The 21,865-nt window shown below is 36.0% G+C and overlaps 1 protein-coding gene across 2 annotated transcripts in view; it reads right to left on the reverse strand.

Annotated features, from left to right (window-relative positions):
* The window catches only part of ENTREP2 (endosomal transmembrane epsin interactor 2), a 154,951-nt gene that overhangs the window by 58,427 nt on the left and 74,659 nt on the right, over positions 1-21,865 (reverse strand). For both annotated transcript variants that reach the window (XM_075100197.1, XM_075100196.1), the window contains exon 3: positions 2,673-2,783. In XM_075100197.1, the coding sequence (XP_074956298.1) occupies positions 2,673-2,783 (111 nt within the window). The remainder of the gene's footprint in view (positions 1-2,672; positions 2,784-21,865) is intronic.

A 21,865-nucleotide genomic window follows, 5' to 3' on the forward strand; every position in this document is an offset into this window, starting at 1 on the left:
GATCACATGTGGCTGGGTTGTATTATTAAATGATAAATACTGTCAACACAGTTAACCATAGAGTCCAACAAGCACATACATAACCACAGTTAACAGTAGTCTGAGTAAGCAACTGAATTGTAGGCGTAGGGATTTTCCAGTAGGTTTTGCTCAGTAGCCCTGTTTGCTATATGGCTGCCTAAAACAAAGTAGAAAAGCAGACATATACATGTAGCAAGACCCATGCATGCACTAAGCCACGACAGCACCAACAGCACTGTTCTTGCTACCTGCATTCCTCTCCAACTGGGACAGACAGGATTTGCCATTTAAGTTTTATTCACACAGCTTACTGGTCATCTGTCAAAACCATGTCAGTAATGACACCAGTTACTACTGCGTCAGAGGTGAAAGACTGCACACACAAGTACAAATCATTCCCCTCAGCCATCTATTCATACATACACATTTTTTCATTTATTACTATAGTCAATCACATGTCAAAATCAGTAAGTAATTAAGAATATGGTGGTTCTGAAATAATTTATGTATCAAACAGTAGAGAAATTCTAGGGGCTTTTGCCAACAAATCAATGAGCTATTGAGCAAGGAAGAGGTAAACTCATGTTTCCAAAATTCCAACGTTCCTTCCTTTTTTTTTTCTTTAGGGCTTTGATACTATACTATATGAGAGGTGCAGCAAGATGGCATTGCTTGAGAATATCAAACACCATGTATCAACCAGCAGAGCCTGATGTCTAGACAAAAGCCTAAGATATTCATTACAATGATGCTCCATATCAAAATACTGTGTTTGAAAATTAGAGTAGATAGGTCACATAATGTAGTTATACAGTTGCATTATGTAGTTAGGAAAGCATTCATTTTGAGAGACTATTTATTCTTTCTTGCACGCAAATACAAAGCCAGTTTTCTAAGTCTTCATGGGAAGTTCTGATTTAAACTTAGTCCCTCAGAGTAGCTTCTAAATAGTCCTAATATCAAAGAAAGGACCTCAAAACCAATTAGTAAGACTGACTTCAAAGATCTTCCACAAAAAATACCTATGATACTTCTTTTTTCATTTAAAAACCCCAACAAATGCCACAACAAAAACTATTTTTCCATAGCACTCCAAAGTACAGCGTACATCTTAAAACAGCTCCAGGTTCCACCAGATCATTTTTCCAGCTCTGCAGCACAACTTCAACTCCCCGCCAAAATGAGAGTCAGGAACTTGATACATATTCCAAGACTGAATATAGGGAAAACCCTTCCTTCCTCTCTTTGGGTCACTGCTGTTTTTCCACTGAGTCAGCTACCTGACTTGGTCATCTGGTTCCGTAAAGCCTTTACCCCAATCACACCTAGAAATTGCAAATACTGTAAAAAGCTTAGCAGAATACCTAAGCTCTTCTGGACTCCCTAACTGATGGAGCTGCACACACACCCTTCTGAAACAGTATGGGTGACAGAAAAACAGACCGCAGGCTTACGGGCTGACTTGAAAACATGATGAAGGCATGCAACAGGTCACACCCAAATAGTTTCCTGTTCTGTATTTTTATGTGCCTTTTGAAATATTTGCCAAAACATTTTATATTATTTCAACCTATTTTTATTAAATAAATTGATTGCAAACAGAAGCCTCAAGAGTTTTACTAGACAAAAACCTTAAAACGAAGGAGGAAAACAATGGCTGAAGAGAATAGGTGCACAAGCATTTTGTGGAGTCAGTCTGTTGGCATTAGACAGAAAAATGTCATGTCTCTATCATTCAAATCAATGTCTCGGGTGCACATGTGCACATATTCCTAATACTGACTGAATCCTATGAGTGCATACTCATACAGTTTAAACAGTTCGATTGGTCCACCGACAGCCAAATTATACCAAAAAGAGCACTGATGCATATCCATAAACATTCTCCAGTCCATCTGGCAAACCTATCATTTAATATTTGTTCTACTGAATTTGGCAGGGATATCATTGTTTTATTATTTACATTACATCAGAGATTTCAGACATTACTTTAGTTCTGCAGACATCTTCATTAGTTTATGTCATAAAAATATATTAAGAGTTCCATGTAGATGGGCTTCTTTCCTGAGATAAAAACATGAAAACTTTAGATACACTGTACCTTTTAATAATTTAGAGCATGCCACACCATGATAATTTTTATTATTCTGTATTTCACTTAACATAAGTAACATACATTTGCCTTGGAAATTAAAAAAAAAAACAAACACCACGCTAATTTAGGTTGGCAAATAAAATGTTAACATACGCATACCAAAACGTTACTCTCAGTACAACTGTGAAATACACTGGCTGTATAAGGAGTTATTGGATGAAATCCTGATACTGCTGACATCGAATGGTAATCACTGCATTGCTTTGGTGTGGCGTGTATTCCACCTATTCTGTTTAAGCGTCATTTGTACCATGACACTAAGAAGCAAGCCTTTCTAGTATTACAACCTACTTTTTGAGGTGACAAAACACTGTAAATACATGAACACTTTAAATCTTAAACTTTGCCCAACATGATTTTTCATGTTGTGATGCCTATAGATGGCTCTACTTAACACATACTGTTTTGAAAATTAAAGGAATATGTGTACAATACATAAACAAATAAAAAATAAAATCCATTGCCCTTTGCAAGAGACTTGTTTTTCATTACTCACCAACTGACATCCTTCCAGGGACTTCACCAGCTGAGCGTTCTGACAAGAGAGAATGGAACCAGCCAAGTTCAGCATTACGCACACTGCAGACAGCAGCATGAAAAAGGTTATCTGGAAAAAAAACAAACAACCTCTTATTACTCACTGCAAGTGGCAAACAAGAAAAAAATATTATTTAGATGTTCAAGAACTTCCAGCCTGCTGTACAATTACATGGATGGTAACATTTGACACATTTGGAAAAAGAAAGTAGAGTATTCTTTAGCCTGACAACATCCTGACACTATAAGAGAAAGCTAAATCAAAACTAGACTACTATCAGCTATTTTTCTCCAGACATTTCAAAATCATGCATTTATCTCCCACTTTTATCACACACTTTGAAATTCAATGGGTTTTATGAATGAGCATTATTAACAAGGAAGATTTGAAAAACGTGTTTTTATAATCAAAAGTAGTCTTAAAACAATTTAAGATACCCATGTCCTTATCAAAAGGGATTAAAAGAGGAGAAGTATTTGTGAATATCATGAGTTTGTATAAGCTGGGGGAAAAAAGGTTGAATACCATTCTGGAGAGAGATATATATATAACTACTTGGGTTTTAAACAACAATTTAAGCAGCATCCTCCATATCGACCGCCCGTTGTGTTAATCACTCCTTTGCCCTCTTTTCAAAATATGTCAAAACAACCATAAACTTGATTGCATAAGCTTAACTATCATTTTATTGCTTTAAATGTAAAAAACCTGGCTCAATGTGGGCAGACACAAATCTCCATATGTAGGGAACTCAATATGCAGGGAAATATAAAGACACACGCAGTAAGAGGCCACGAATAAGCATGTGCTCAATGTGTGGCACCTCAAATATTCAGTGTTCATGTTGCCATATACTCCTACTGAATTATCTGAAATGAGTAAGAAATTCTGTTGCATCCTTTTCCATATGCATGCCCATAATTCACAATCTTTCTGGTCACTGTTGTAACAGTATGTTACCTTCCATAAACGCATATGCTACAAATATTTTTGGCAAGCTTAAAACCAAAGTGGCTGGAACTTTTTTAGTGTTTTTCAAATGAAAAACAGGAATTTCCCTCTTTGCCAATCTAATCCTTACTTGACAGAGAAATTCCCAGTTGATACATCCAAGGATTAAATTAGATTTCCATTGAAAATTTTAATAGAAAACAAGATTTCAAGTAGTTTTACAATTTAACACTCCTATATTGTATATTGTACGTATGAAAAAGAATCTGTGACCAACTGTGTCAAAGTCAAAACCTCTAGAATGAAAGACATACTGCTACCATATAGTAACGGGCAACTAGTTAATGTCTGTGTCTCTAAATACTGCCACATAAGCAAAGAAACACTGATACTATAAGTGGTATAAAATCTGCAGTAATGGATACCTTGCAGACTCAATGTTTATATATTACCGCACTTTATTATTTCTTAATTTTTGAATATTTAATCATTGTAACTCAAGAGATTTATGCATTTATTTTTTTCCAGACAAAAATTAATATACTTGATAGAGCAACAGTTGCTAAAACATTGAGCTTTCTAACATACTAAACATTATTTTTAACATATTCATTCTTACTTTTAACATACTTTAACTGCAAATTCATTTCATCAGTTAATGGAACTTCTACCTGTCGTGGTTTAGCCCGCATCTCAGACCCACACAGTCGCTCGCTCACTCCCCACCGGTAGATGGGGGAGAGAATCAGAAGGGTAACGCTCGTGGGTTGGGATAAGAACAGTTTAATAATTAAAATTAAAAGAAACAACAATAGAAATGCAATGTAAAGGAGAACAACGAGAGGCGCAAAGCCCCGGGGGAGGGGGGAAGGGAGGGGAGAGGGGGAACGAACCGCCGGAACAAACCGCACGCGCCGCAGCCGCCCGCCGACCCGACGCCGCGCTGCAACTGCCCCCCCCTCAATATACCGGTCATGGTGTCACATGGTATGGAATGAACCTGCCATTGGCCAGTCGGGGTCAGCCGCCCCCCCCATGGCCCTGCCCCTCCCAGCCCCCCCCCCCCCCCCCCCCCCCCGCCACGCAGCAGAGCGGGAAGCTGGAAAGGTAGCCGACCCCCACAGTGAGGAGAATTAACCCCTTCTCAGCCAAAACCAGCACACTACCAAAAATAGGAAATTGATTTTTTTGTGGTTGTTGTTTATTCTCCACATTTCAGGTTGGACTAGATGATCCCTCAGGTCCCTTCCAACCTGTGATTCTGTGTGATTCTGTGATTTTTCATGTTGTCAGCATTTCAACTGATAACCTGTACTGCAAATTTTCCCAGAGTAAATGTACATTATTGGTTATGTCATATTCCTTTTATGAACCATACACATGTTCCTGAAAATTCATGTCTATGAAGAAGTCCTTATTGCCTTACAGAAAGGAGTAGCCAAGTTACAAACGGAGATTAAAATTAATTTGATTCAGAAAAATTTAAACATCAGGCACCTTTTCTCTGACAACTACAGTTCACACATGAAACTTCAGCCATTTCAAAAAATGACCAAAGTAACAAAAGGTGAACATCCTCTAAATTTGTGTGATTGACTTGGGAAGACTCACAGGAAATGAAAAATATATGGTATGATGCTAAGGCTGATGAAATCCAGTCCTTTGCTGACATATAACTTCCATATAAAGTCATCAGAACTGTGTAGAATCTCCACACCAAATCCCCTTTATAGCTCTCCTGCTACAACACCAAATAGTAAATTCTTCATGGTTGAAACACTTTCCTTATTTATTCAGTTGTCTCCTCATTAATCCCTGGCAGAACCAATGCAGCACGTGCTGCTCAAAGATCCTTCCTCAGCTAATGAAGTCAACAAAATTCTATGAAGTCTACAAAGGAAAACCTACTGTATCAGCTCTGTCCCATATGCCTTTCATTAGTCACATACCTTCAGGAAAAGAAGGGTCCCAAACAGTTTTTGAGAGCTACCACAAGCACTTCTTTGGAAAAGCAAACAAATAAAATCCCTGCAGTCTCCACATTATTAACCAAAGGACAGAAGCTGTATTACAAATTTTAGTTGCCAGCTTCCTATTCTTCCAACCGTCGCTGCTGACAACAAGGTTTAGAACTTATGTCAGGTTTATCTATCTTTACAGTACTTCTTCCATATCAGCATTCATTAATGGTGAAACCTCCATTTGCGTTTCCAAAATAACCTCCTCTTCTTGTCATGTGCAAAGTCAAGAGAGAAGGATCCAGCACACTGTCAAAATCATGTAACAGGCTCTTACAATTTCTGTTCTTCTCTGTGGGTCTAAGTCTCATTCTATATAGAAGTTGCATTTAAAAGTGACAGCCACCATATGACATGGTCACACACCAAACACCAAAATTCTCTTTCACACATGTCTTCACAGTTTTGCTATTTTATGTCTCACTTCTCCATGTCCCGGGCAAGGCATTGGCTAAGCTGGGCTGAGCATGTAGCCAGAATGGAAAACTTGGGTACTATGCAAGCCTTTTGCAAATACCTTGCCTCTTGCAGAGCACAAAGAGCCTAATAAAAGCAATTTAAGTATTTCAAATATCCTTCCTTAAAGCTTCTCAGATAAATAGCATAAGAGCTTTCCCCTGATGGAATCAGATATATCTGTTATGCGGTTATCACAACTTTCGAAGTGAAGTTCACCACCACACTGGAAGCCACAAGAGAGAAAAGGAGGCATAAAAATTACCACATTAACAGGCATGAAAAAAGGAAAAAGATATTCAGTGTGCTTAATACTTTTATCACAAATCAGTCTTTTCTAACATTGGCACAAGTACAGCAGTAAAGATAAACGTATCAACAACCCTTTGAAGGAGTGGTCGTTGTGTATTATGACGGAGAGCAAACACCACATCATGAAATGCTGTAGATAAAGTTAGATACACATTATTCATTAAATCAAGTATGCCTAATTTCCACATTAAAATTTTAATCAGAAAGTGAGCTACTGAATGTTTGCTCTGAGAACTCAGTGTGACATATTGGCAGGACCAGTATATGAAACTATTAGGAAAAAGTGTGTAAGATGCAGTTAACCCAGTGACCAAGGGCAAGAGCATACACTGAAGAAAACACAGAATTGTCGGACACTGAAAGGCTATGACGTATTAATGACACTTTAAAACCGCAGGTCTTTACCTTTCTAGCTACAACATGAACAAGGTAAAATATTCCTAGAATTCAGAAAGGTGGATTAATACCACCGAGCTCCAAAAACTACCTGGACATTCGATGTAGTTATCTTTCCCTGGTGTGCTGGAAGAGTTATACTTCTCCAAACTTTGGAGAGGAGCCAAAAATAAATTTACAATTCAAGCAATTTCTTAACTGATTACTCTATTTCTTCAGAAAGCTGGCAGAATGCAGCTATGTAAAAAGGCTGCACTGGTCCCATGCTACAGCAGAAGACCTGAAGAGCCATCCCAGGAAATAAGGAAGGGCAGAGCCACATGAGGCTCCCTCACAGATACAAAGAATCTGGCTTTAATTTGCATTACTGAAATTTTCAAATAGAACCACATTAGCTTAAAGCAGAAATGATGCACAGAGCAACAGTACTGAACATGATCCTTCAAAAGAATAAATATTAACTATTAGATTCTTCTGGTTTTTTCCAGATATGAATTTTAGTAGTAAGACCTTTTAGTGAAATGATACAGTACAAAACAAAAACAAGACAGAGACAAAATAATCTTTCATTTCGTCCTTCTACTGAGTAAAGAAAGAACTGTTCAGGGTACAGAACACAGGAAATTATCAACCATAATGCAGCTTATGCTGATAGAGAATTGCAAAACAAGAACTTTCATATTGATATAAAACAGAAGTGGAGTAATATGCCTTCAAGGACTAACCAGATTGACAGCCACCAATATTTACTAAGCTTATCTTTCTATTAAGTAAAACAAATGCACTGGCTTAGTTCATTCCTTCAGCAGCAACAATAAAGAAAACAGGAGAGAGGTGCCAGATCACACACAGCCCTGCTGTTGTGGACAGAGTGAACATGTTCATACTTAACACAACTGCTTAATCTCTTCCCTTTTTGTGTTAAATTGTAAGCATAAAAAGGAACATCAAGCATTACAGATTAATATAGTGAAAGAAAAAATATTATCATAATTCTCTTTGTGTTTCTTTGAATAGTATATCTATATACATATTCCACATATTTATACTATTAAACATATTTTTTTCTAGCGTATTTATTGCAAACACTTTGAAGTAATTCCATTGTGGTTTGCTCACAGGCAAAATTAAGATTTACTATCTAGAAAAATTAATGTCTGAGGTAGGTACATTGCTTTTTGACATAAAGAAATTAAACACATTGGGTTATTTCATTTAGGGGTCACCTCTTAAGACTTCTTTTCTAGACCAAGTATTTATACAGGTCTTCATCTGACTGATCAGATCACTGAACAAAGCACAAATAAAAGACAAAGACATGCAGGATCACAGAAGACTTCATGTTCTTCAGTGGAATTAACATCTCATTCATTCGACGGTGAATTACTTTTGGAAAAAAAATTAAAAAAACATAAAAAACAGGGGAAGCTTTGCCTCTAAGTAATTTCTGTGTCCTTAGAAAAAGGGAATCATACATTGGTGTCATGGTTTTAGCTGGTATAGTAGCTGTATAGTGCTGTGTTTTGGACTCAGTATGAGAATAATATTGATAACACACTGATGTTTTAGTTGTTGCTATGTAGTGCTTACACTAGTCAAGGACTTTTCCACCCTCCCATGCTCTGCCGGGTGCACAAGAAGCCGGGAGAGGAGGGGACGCGCAGCCAAGACAGCTGATTCAAACTGACAAAAGGGATATTCCATATCATATGATGTCACGCCCCGTATATTAACTGGGGGGAGTTGCCTGGGGGAAGCAGCTATCGCGGCTCAGAGACCAGAGACATCAGTCAGCAGGTGGTGAGCAGTTGCATCACTTGTTGTTTGGGTTTTTTTTTTTCCCTCCTCCCTAGGTTTCACCTCTGTCTCGTTATTTTCATCTTCATTATATTATTATTGTTGTTATTATTATTACTATTGCTATTTTATTTTGATTATTAAACTGTTCTTATCTCAACCCATGAGTTTTCTTACTTTAGCCCTTCTGATTCTCTCCCCCATCCCACCGGGGTGGGGGGAGTGAGCAAGCAGCTGCGTGGTGCTTAGTTGCTGACTGGGGCTAAACCACGACATTCAGGATAACCCCTGAAAAAAGTTTAATTATCATGAGTGCTCCCGTGAGCCTTGATTCTTTCTGCAATATCAACCCAATGCAAAACACTTTGCAAAATGCTAAGGAATACTGTAGGATAGGCACTAGCTGAAGAAAGCAAACCAAAACTTGGCAAGGAATTAACCCACTTAACATTCCAGGAATTGGTTTTAATTGAATTGCACATTTCTGAAACTGTTTTAAGTACAAATATGCAGAGTATATCAAGAATAAGTTTTTATCATTGCAGTCCCAACATGCACAATTAGTAAGAGACCACACCATACACATCTGTACAGAACGATAAACCAGTTCTCGCCATGCCTTTACAAGGGACGGCCTGTAATAAGGGACCTTCCATATTGAAAGAAAAAAAAAAATTATTCAAGCCCCAAACCTAAAGGGTTATCTTTCCACTATAAAGGAAGTTATTTGTAGTCCTATCTTTAGTCAGACTTGTAAACATGCCTCTAAAAACAATGAGTACCATGGAAATCACTAAGACTAAGGAGGCCTGGATATACTGAAAATATTTGAAAATATGGTGCAGTTATCACTTATTTTTTCTATCTTGATCATTGTTATTCCTTTACCACATTTCTGACAGAATGTGTTTTTGATAGCTGATTTAAAAATATTTAAAGTGTGATTTGGAAAACTTATTCACTGTACTATATTAAAAATGAGGAAAAAACTTTCACAAACATCACTTTCTAGTCATGTCAGCAGAATTTTCTGCCATGTTCTCAACTTTCTTAAGAGGACACAAGTCTAAGAACACATGTGTATTTAATAAATACTGTGAAAAATATGTTAATATAATTGTTCTTTTACAGACCACATATGCCATCACAGGAACATTTCTCTTATCAATGTCACAATTCTGCCTTGTATTTTTCAGTCACTGCAGTTTGAGCAATAAAACATGAAAAACTATTCTGAAAGACAGCTTTATTCCCCAAAACGCATTCTCTTGTTTGACACCAATACACAGCTTAAATCAGCGTCAAAATGGTTGTTAGTCATACTGCAAAAGAACAAACACCAAAGATTATATTACTATTCAATATTCAATACTTTCACAGTGCAATCTCTCTCAGGAAAGAAGAGTTCCCAGCAGCAATACTGAATCCAGTTTGGCAAAATGGACAAACGTGCCACAAAAAGATCTGAATTACAACTGTGAATAGGTATTGCATTTGCATTTTATAGAACAAAAATACAAATAAACAACTACCTTCCTGGTATCATGATTATTCCAATACTGATCATTCATCCCTTTTCAACAACAGAAATTAATTTAGTACTTCAATACCAAAAACCCTCAGAGATATATGGTATGGGCATATTTTTATTTGATTAATTCTGTGAAATCCACATATTAATGTGGCAGAGAGAAGATTTTAAAACTACCATATTGCCCAACAGTCTGAAGCTGTATGAAGCCTGCATCTACACTGGTGTCTGGATGCTGTGGAGATACGAAGTGTTAATTTAACAGTCATCTATAATGTAGGGTAGTTCCCCACAATACTTTCTAAACAAAGCAGCATGTGAGATAATCCATTTGTACATCACCATAGAAATTGTTTTTGGTTTTCATATTAGTTCCTTATTGTCCTGGACTCAAGACAATAATTTCACTGGCATCTCAATAAAGGCAGGTACCCTGGAAAGAAAAAATTGCATTTCAGAATCATATACTGTTCTAATTTTCTTTCACCTCCCTTCCCATCCCCCTTTAATTACATTCTGGCTAAATACTGCAGAACCTCTAATACTTCCATGACAAAAGTAATTTATGCCGACTTTATTCTTATTTGAGTCGCTCCTTCAGTTCTTGAACAGCAGAAAGACAGAATATGATCTTTGTGGGAGATGGTTCTTGCATCATAACTGAGCTTGAATAAAAGGCATTATGGTGTCTTAAATCTGCTGCAATGACAAAAGAACTTTTGCCCATCTATGCCACACTTGAATTTTGAGTAGAAGAGACAAAAATGGATTGCAATTGTATGCTGCCAAAAGTTCACCATTAAAGCTAAACTTAAAGAGTATAAAAGTGCAAATACAGGACATTAAGCTGCCTTCTCTATTCTTATCAGTGACCTTATGACTGGTGGTTAAAATGAAAGTAAAATATCTCTTTAAAAAGAATGACTATTAGTGTGTTCAGTCATAGTCAAAAATTTGTTTGTGATTACGATCACAACAGCTATACTTCAAATTGCATTTGGAAGAAACCTTAACTTCTGAAGAACAATATGGAAAAACAGTCCTAAAATAAGCCAATTATTCTATGAGTACTGTAACAAATGAAGCCCAGTTTCCTACGAAGTTTTGTTTCAACCACGCTTCTTATTCATATTGAATTCTTCTATGTTTTCTTAACACCCCTCCTCTTAGAGGGTCTCAAGTTCTTTTTCCTTTATCTTTCCATTGTCCAGCTATCTGTCACTAAACAAGAAACACCACAAAGTTGCAAACTGCATGTGCTGTCTGACCAACGTGGGTGTGCTTGGCAGATCAGTTAGTCGACCAAATAGGAAAAAGAGTTAAAGTCATGTTACAGTCTTTCCCTTAGTGGGAACACTCATTCAGGTAATATCCTCTACTCAGTTACCAATTTTAGCTATCCTTCAGGGATTTTTCTTCCTTTAAAACCTAAGTTCTTCTGTCAGATTTGTTTGCAATTCTTCTGTTGGCTCTAACATTACTAGGGAAAACAACAGACAAAGAGATTTTATAAATACTGTTTCTTTAGAAAAATACTGGAAAATAGGTTTGAACACAGCAATACAGAAGATGTAGGAATGTGGAAAGTCTGAGGACACTAGTGCAAAGAGAGGTTGGTAGCCGGAAATCTACACTTTCATATCTGTGCAGAACCAGATTTCTGTAAAAATTAATAGTGCTTTGATTGGAGCATATCTGCAAAATTCTTTTAATGTATCATAAGCTTCTCTTACCTGTAACTCTGGTATAACGCATTTCTTTTTTTTGTCTGAATTTTTTTTGTCATAACATGGCACAACTGAAAAAGGTGACGGATAATGAACATTTTCAATACAAGTGTCTTCTTGCACTGTGAATACACATACAATGGCAGCTCTCAGATGTCCCTGTCTCCTATGAGAACTTTTGAGATTACTTATTATTTCTCATAATGTAACATTTTGGCTGTAAGGAAGTTTCTACTCAGTGATACTGTACAAAACCATGTATGATTACAGATCAACGCATGTTGGCATCTTATTGTCTTCAAAATATAGCTCATTTTAAGGCAATTTTTAAGAACAGCAGACAGTATGGTTATAGCAATCCGAGAATTAGCACTTCTTAGAAAATTATTAGTATTCTCAGTGAGATAATTTGTGAATGTTTTTTTCCTACACATTTAAGAAATGTAGATACAACCATACATCTGTCTTCAGAATGTCCCAAAGTAGATCTTTATTTTATAGATGCTACCAAAAAAATCAAAGGGATTTACAGAACCTGATACATTCTCTCCCTCCATTCTTTTTCATCACTTTCATTTCTGTCTCTTAATATTGCTTTTTTCTCCACAACTGGCCTCAAGCAATTTCTTCTCTTTAGTTTTTGCCATAATCTTTAGATTTCCTTTCATTTTATCTCCCAAAGGCACAGTTAAAACAGTATTACCTGCAAAACTGAAATCGTTAATCTTTGAGATAGTTGGCTTTAACCCCTTTTTGCCCTTACTCTTACTGTGTCTTTCACAATTTTTTCTTGAAGTGTTAGGAGGGAAAAAGGGGAAAAAGAAAAGAACAACCAACTCTAGCATATACTGTAGTTTGTGACTTGCAACAGAAGACATGAACATTTTAGATTTTCTGTCAACATTCAGCTTTGCACCAAGAAGTAAAATTAATTGCAGTTGTACATCAAAGCAAAAAAAACATATTGGAGAAGCTATAGTGTGATAGTACTACTCTAAAGTAAGTTTGAGAAGCCACAGTTTCTTAATTCAGGATCATCCACATTCTTTTAAAAAAAAGATAAATTAAAACTGATAGTAAAACACTCCTGACTGCAAAATTAATACTTGCAATGATAGGGCCCTCACAATGCCTGATTGTAACTATCAGTTAAATATTTAAACACATCATATTATAATCTAAAGAAAAACTAACATGCATTATTAAATCCCTATAACCAGGAAGTACTCCAAAAATGTCCATGCTAACTGTAAGTATACCTAAGCATTATGTAAGCACCAGTGCATTCCTCTACACTTCTATGTAATCTTCTCAATTAATACTGCAAATATACCAAAAATTCTCCTCATGAACTTTAGAAATAAATTTGTCAAATATGAAACTAGTCAAAGCCTTCATTTTAAGATCTGATAAGTCATTGAATGTGTGGACTATGCATCTGACATGATAATATGTAATTAAGAATGAAGGAGTGAAATTCTTAGAAAAACCCTAAGATTATGACCAATATGTGGCATTTCCATACTCATACAGTGTGTAGCCATGTATTACAACCATTCAAGGACAAAAATTTTGGGCCTAACGAACATCTATATTCCAGTTCATTAACTGGCCTTTCTTTTTGTTCTGTATTTGCACAAAGACCATACTGTATTGTTTCCTTTCAAGCAAGAAGTCAAAAAAGTCCAAAGTACAAAAGAATGGAGGTGGAGGGTAAATACATACAGAGAACTCTTCCTGAACTCTTCACTAATGGTAAGTAACTCTGGTTTCTTCTCCATGTTATTAATATTCACTCTCTGAATAATTCTAAATACTATCCTCCCTATTTCCACGAATACCCAGAGATGATTATCAGAGCCCTCCAAGTGACGTCAATCACAGGACAATTCCACCACAAAGCCTAACCCCAATGGCTCTCTCTAAAGATTGTGCTAGATAAAATCTCAATGGCATCTCAAATGACAATTTTCTGTGGGTGTCAAGGCTGAAGGCTTTGGTCAATAACAATACTGAGAAACATTGAGACCCAGCACAGTTAACACTGCACACTGGATGAGCATTGACCCAGTGGTCTCATGCAAGGACTTGACATGGTCCAATATTAATTGATGTATATATAGAGAGAGAAGCACCTCTTTCAGCTAGGGATATAATATGTTAGCATGCACTTTGGAAGTGTTAACTCCCACGCAGGTAGAGTAATTTTTCCTGATAACCAATGCCTGAAGTGATGCTTCAAAACTGTAGGCATGAAGGTTAGATTAAAGAAAAAAAAGTTAAACCAGCTTCCTTACAACAGGTTCCATGATCTCATTATAAGCTGTCTCAAAAATACTTCCATTGTTCTAAAGCTTGCCATTTCCTTTGGTGCTACCTTTCGCTAAGAAAAATTATTAATAGTTATGCCTTATTGACCTTTTCCAGGCCAGTAATGCCTTCTGTAAAATATGATCTGTCTCATTCAAGAAAAAGAGTTATCATACCTATTGCTATTCCTGTCATCTCTCTCTTATGCTTTTCCAATGAGATAATTGGAACTACACTGAGCATTCAATACATGGGTTTAAACTGTGTCATACCCAACAAGATATTACAGCTTTTCCTGTATTTCTTTCCTAATAACACCTAGCATTTTATATGTATTACTGAATACCAAGTACTGAACTTCTCTGTCATATAGCATTTATCATAATTCAACTTTTAAGTCCTCCTCTGTAGCATTTACCCCATTAGCAACAAGTCAATACACAGGTTACCTAGTACAAATGTTTTTGATGTAGCAACAGTCACGTACAAAGCAGCACTGGAAAGAAGCAAGGCCAGAGGAACAAACAGGCTTTGCAGGGTAGCATGTCTGTCTCCTAACTCAGGCTCTGCTAATGACCCGCTGGTTTGTCTCAGGCAAGCTACTTTAACTGAATGCCTTTTCCATATATGTGAAGTGAAAATTTTGAGACTGCATAACTTCATAAGTACGTTCATGCATCTGACCATATTTGCAAAAAATATGAATTTATGTACCAAAATACATAAGAGCTCCTTCAGCTTTCTGCAGGTCCAGCCTTGTGAGCTTGAGCTCAGTGAGCTTTAAGTTTCTTTTGGCAACATGTTGAACCTTACTGTACCGCTTCTTATGGGAAAACACATGTTCTTTTTGCTGACTAAAGCACATGTAGAGCATTTTTCTGTTACAAAGCCCCTTAAAGTGCTTGAAGAAAAAGTTTTAAGGATGAATAAGCCATTCCAGAATGTGCCATCTTCCCAGAAGTAGTGTGCGCTTTCACTGTGAACTGGATATCAAAATACAGCACAACCTGACATCACACACAACTGTGTGAAAGCTGACTCACCAAAAACTTTAGCCATAAGCAATTATATCAAATACGTAGCATGCCTACATTTTCTGCACTTGATACCAAGGGGGTGTGCACACCTTCATGCCTGCTACATGGGAGAAAATAGGCAAATGGGTAAAGCAAAATAACTACTACATATGAATAAATCAGGAGCACAGTAAAAAGGAACAGCACACATCAAATATGGTTTGAAGAATGACTTACTAATACAAGAAGGTATTAGTATACTTACTAGTATACTCTATATGCAAAGTAATCTAAATCCTCCAAAAGTCACATAAATACAGTATCAGATGAAACCCTATTTGTAAAAGCAGGCTTTTACTTCATTCCTCAGGCTTTCATTTTGGAGTTATATACAAAACAGGATTTTCTTTTCATTACTGGCATCTCAACCTGAGATGCTTTCCCTGATGGTTTTCAGTGGTTTGATAATCAAGATACTAACACTTAAAAAATGTTACGTTCTGTCCTAATGAAACGTATTACTCAACAGCACTGTGTGGTGTACTTTGAGAAAAATTCGGAATTGACATTAAGCTTGTTTCTGCAAACCTGCCAATCCTCTGTACTTGTCATACTGCATCTGTGTGTTTTTTCCTGTTAATTCCTATCCTGTAGTTCTCTGAAAGGTTGTAAAGTCATCCTTGAACAAACTTTATTTTTAGATTATTGAAATATTTTGTAGAAAACAAGTTTTTTTGAGACACTGTAGCTTGACATTAGATGCTACAGACCTTTTCTAGTCACATTAAATCTGTACGCGTATATTTAATGCGGTTTAAAATATATATATTTTAATACACACATTTATGATTTGTGAAGCAGCAAGAATAGACAGAGACAAATGGGCTTGTCTCTGTAAACTACTATTAAGTATGCTCACAAAGAGCAAAACTGGTCTTACATGGTCTACACATAGTAATATTTATTATCGTTTGTTTTACAGATGCAGAAGGACACAACCAGAAGCAAAACTGAAAATTTATGAGCTCCAAGCATTGTGAAGCAATGAGATCAGCAACTGTGCCAGAACTAAGTTAATGCAAGAATATCTGAGGTACGGACACAAGCTACCTGTTGGATCAGCCAGATGCTGAATTTAATATGAAGACTCTTGACTATTCTGGGAATCCAGCTTCTCCACAATAAACATGTGCATTCTCTTTCCCTGCAATGCAGACAAGCAGCTCATCTCATTTCACCAAGGGAAAAATAACATTTTTATGGCTAACAGTGCACACATGGGAAACTTACATGAGTAGCTGAAGCACTGTACATTTATACCGTACCTTATTTGAGACTAACATTTCTTCTTGCCTATTTCCCTCAATAATCACACTCCTAATAAGTATGATGAAGCCTTAAAATCTATTATACTGAGTAACAGGTAATAGTCTGTATACATACTCTCTTCCAGCGGCCCCTTTGAAAGCTTTGCAGAAACTAAAAAATTTCTCAACATATAACTGTAAGAATACAGGAATACTTCTCATTAAATCAAGTAGTAGGAATTCTATTTTGTTGTTATTATTACAATAATTTAAATTATTACTATTATTACTTTATCTTAATGATCTAATTGATTTTTCTAATCTTCCAATATATATGGTCCAATTGCTTTCTGTATTCTCAAATCATTCATCCAGGAAAAAAAAAAGAGTTCAGAATACATACACTCAATTTTTGTCTGCTTCTCTAATCAGAAATCTAAGATTAAAAAAAAAAATATCTCTTAAATCACAGAACCCATAGACTAAAAGACTTGATGGGCAGTGTCTCTTACTTCTGTTCAGCGTGGCACTATATGCATTAAGAAGCACCTGTGCTAGGTGGAGCCTGAGCTTCCCTCTTACTGAGCAACTGGGCTTACTCAAAGCAGGGAAGATTACTGAGGCTGCAAGATGTGGACCAGAGGGTCTCTGGTCCTCTGGAGCACAAGCTTGAGGAACAGGCAGAGCAGGCAGTAGCAGCCAGGTTGCACAGAGGACAGAAGAAACCGTGTTAGGAACCTGAGAAAGAGAGATGTGTGCTGCCGCTTGGAAAATTACCAAGGAAAGCAAACTAGCAAGGAGTCCCCACAGAGCTACCTGGATTCTGAGAAGATTAATATAAAACCCTTTAAATATTTCTACCCTCTCTTCTCTAGTTCCATTATAAAGATAACTATTATAGTTTATATTCCAAGAAAAACTGGCTTTGAAAGCATATTGATCTTCTCTACCCAGTTCACTATAGTAGAATGCCTAGACAGCTCTACCTCAAATCCCTGGCCCATGAACAAACACAAAGCGCAGCTCTTCAACTAAAATGAAGCATAAGTAGCTAGTAACAGTGGGAACCCAAACCTACACAAATTTAGTCTCAGATACTGATTTTTAGTAAGATTTATTGACCATTGGAATACTGTATCTGTGAGCACGATGGAGCGTTCATTGTAAAGGCAACACCAGATAGTATTTTTGAAATACTTAAAAAAAAGTATTTTGGACTATATGTCACAACTCCAAAGGAAGTTTGCAATTCATGACCAAGGTTGTTTGGGTTGTTATTTTAAGAGGTCATAGTACATGATTTTATTGATCCCTTCTGCCTTTGTAATTTATTCAACTATTAAGTATACAACACACAAATATCGGAAGATAAAACTCAAACTCCATTTAATTACAGACTATGGAATTAAATAGATAACTCACACATAATTTTAAAATGAGCCCATTCAAAAAAACTTATACACAGAAATGCCAATCAAACCAACACTGTTAACTAACGGTTTGCAAAAAAACCAACAAAATTTAGCTTCCCGTTATTTGCCTCATAACAGAGATTCTTCTGTTTCTTGATTCAATTATATCACTTTCAAAATTATTTCTCAACACTTGCCAATAAGAGACTGATAATGTAAAAGTGTTAGCATTTCAGGTCTGTTTAATTCAACATTCCATGTCCTTTGCCTAAATTAAAATCAAGGTTTGAACAAAAATATTTCCTCTAGGTCTGCTAGCACTGCTCTATATTAAAGAGGCAGAAATATTTCCTGCTGCGTGGCACCGCATCAGGGTGAAGATATTAATGTTTTTATGTTAAGAACCATAAATTATATTCTGTTTTATCCTAAAATATACTAAACCATTTATTCCAGTCATTATTAAATTAAACTACATTTCCTCCAGATAAAATTTCTTTTGACTAGGTCTAATGGGGCTATCTAACTTTTTAAGAGAAAGCTGAAAACCTTGGTATAAATATTAAAATACATGAACCTATTTCTAATTACAAAACTAAATATTTCAGATTAAAACTTCTGAAATTAAACTTGGTGTATGCGATTTTAATGACCACATTATGGTCCTATTAACTTACAAGATCATTCAAATAGATCTTGTAATTTAATTACTTTATTACTAGTTGCTTGATTGTATCTTCATTTCTATATTTCTTTATAAAAAATTTCTGTGGAAAAACCTAGACTAGAACTTCAAAATTTATGCTATTTGAGATTATAATAAATGCCACTGGTTTTAATTTGCAAGAAAAAAGTATGCCTCCCTCCTACTCTATTTTATTTATTGTTAGAGTAGCAATCAGCTTCAACCAAGAGTCAGCAAGTCAGATCTTCAAAGTATCTGCAAGCTGTTGACAAGAGCATAGTGCACAATAGAAAGGGGCACTGTGTTTTTCCAGTAGGATTTGCAGCACAAAGAACAACGTCTATTGAAGGACCAGAAGTAGTTTAGTTTCCTCCTGTATCATTGTGTAGTAAACAACAATAACAATAAAGTTAGGGATTTGGTAATGCTTCCCAGGCTCTTCAAGAACCCTGGAATCCAAAATCTGTATACAGGGACAAGGTCATGAGTACAGTGACAGATAAAGGGAAAGATCTATTAATATCAAAATGTATCTCCTCTAATATCTCGTAACAACAGTTTTTCATTCAATACCTTCAAGAAATTCCCTGTCAGTAAAGGCAATTTGCATAGGTGTAAATTCTGATGGCCATACAGATTATTTCCTCTAGTGTGATCAGATTAAAGGACTGCAACACAACGACTTTAGCATTGTCACATTCTACGTACAACAATACGTGTTATTTCTGTACTGCTATTACAACAGTATCAACTTAGTTTATTTTAAGATTTTTTTAGGGAAGTGTAACAGGGGGCCTGATTTAGTCATAAAGCCCTCGTGCTCTCAGCTCAGAAACATTCATTAAGTAGAAATTTGTCAAAACTAGGTACTTCAACATCTATTCGTTTTCTGCTATTTTGATTCTAATTAACCCTTTTAAAATGTACACCTTTCTGAAGTGTGTTAAAAGGAACGACGAGTAATTCTAGGAAGCTTGGTAACCAAAGAAAGCATTTTCCCCCTGAAGCATAAACCAAAGTCACCATATAGAATCTTACAGCTCGTGGAGTACTTGAGCTGTCATTGGAGAATGAAACACTGGCGAACTTTCAGTCCTACTTGAAAATGAAAAGCTTAGTCCAAACAGATAATTTTTTTAGTTGTTCTGCTATATAGTTTATATCACCTTCCTACTATTCTTTGCCGGGCAGCAAACAGTTCTAGATCTAGAGTAATTAATTTTGAGATCTAAAAAAAACTTTTCAGCCTGTTTCAAACCCTTTTCATGCCCTGACTATAATCCATTCCTCTCTTGTTCCCCTCTTCTGCCCAACTCCAGTGAGCAGCAATAGAAGTTCACTTGCAGGCTTCAGGCATATTTGCTTCTATTTTCCTGTTCTTTCCTAAGGCGATGACCGTAGCCACAGCTGAAGAAATTCTGACAAAGCAAAAAGTAAATGGATTTTGCAGCCGCACTGCAACAGGGTCCTTTCCAAAAGGGAGCTTTATACTCTCCGCACACTGCTTTGGCATCCATTTACCATGTGAAGATGAACTCATATCAGGCAAAGGCATTACCACTGCTTTATGTAAATTCACACCAGAAGTCTTACCATTTGTTTTCAAGACCTTTGCACCAAAGGTTCCTGAAATAAATAGATTTTTTGTGTCTGCTAGAAATCTTGGGCCTATAAGGTGTTTGATTGTGTCAAGCTATTCCATGAGTGACAAACATACCCCTTTTCCCCCCTCAACATTTACATGCTGAAACTGGTTCCCTCAAATTCTAAAATTCTGCATGTTGAACCTCACCACAAAGTATCCAAACTTTCAGGGCTTCCAATAAATATACAAATATATAAACTTAGATAAAATTAAAATAATAAATTACATTAGAAAATATAGATTATATAATTATACCATACATATATACAATTTATTGTATTTTATTATTAATTATATTTCAACTTAAAATAGACAATATGACATACTTGTTTTCACATTCACTCATTTGAAAAGTGCATTTTATACTGAACATCAGCGTCCCACAGGCTACTACTCTATAAAAGAGGAACTAGAAGGGGAGCTTTACTTTTTTGCAGATAAAATTCAAGCTATCTCTTGAAGAAGCCAAGTAATGCAATACACTTCTAACAGCAATTTCAGTAAAGCAAAGTTTGCTGGTAATTATTTTCATAGCAGAGAACAGTTTAAGTTTTGTCAATTAATCTATTGAAAGAGCAAAGGGGAGTAACACTTGGTAGACCACAGAACTTAATACAAAGTTTGCTACATGAAAATAAGCACTAAGAGAAATCTTTCAATGATCTGCAGTTAATACTGCAACAAAACTAATCAGATAATCTTTACTGTATGTGCAGGCAGTCAACAGAAGTTCTTTTCACAAAAAATATTGTTTTATATAGTAGTTCGTACTATCTAATTTTTAGCACTAACATTTCCATTTATATACCAGTACTTTGCTAAAAAAAATCCATGCACATGAAATCTAACTTAAAATATTATTTTGAAAGAGAAAGAAAGCAAACAGCGCTAACCTATTTTAATGTCACTCAAAATGTTGTCAATTTGAAATGCTTCAAAAATGACTGTTGCAGCTCTACAATCAGGTAGAAAAAGCACAGTTTTTATCCAGTGTGATCATAAACACTGCAAACATAAATGCTTTCTGAATAGAATTTTGACCACATAAGCCAGATTTAAAATTTGCAACTACCTCAGCCATACCAGTTTAATTTTCCTTCCAACATATTGTCTGAGGAAATAAAAATCAAAACTTTTTAAAATTACCTAATAAAATACTATTTCTCAAAAATGTTCCATGACAATGGCAGAACATGGTTAGGTTAGGAAAGACGACATTTTTCTAAATTAGTTTTGTATATAACGAAGCAATCCATATTTAAACAAAACAGCCAACTAGATCAGTAATTAGAAATGAATATATTAAAAAATGTGTAAATAGTCTAGTAACTTTAAAACAAATCTCTGTAAGACTGAATTTATACTTCCATAGCAACTGCATTAACAGGGTCCTCCATATATACAATATATTACTGTTTGCAAGTGTCACATTGCTGGAACGATTCACGTCCACGCAAGTGTCGGTGAAATGCTGCTCCATATAAAGTAACTTTCCATAACATCTGTAGCAGAATACCCTGAGGAAATAAAAGCTCATATTGTCCTGCTGACAAGGACAGGCATCAAAAGGCTATGCAAGCAGCCCTTC

The sequence above is a fragment of the Phalacrocorax aristotelis genome, chromosome 7, assembly GCF_949628215.1.
Source record: "Phalacrocorax aristotelis chromosome 7, bGulAri2.1, whole genome shotgun sequence".
NCBI classification, from domain to species: Eukaryota; Metazoa; Chordata; class Aves; order Suliformes; family Phalacrocoracidae; genus Phalacrocorax; species Phalacrocorax aristotelis.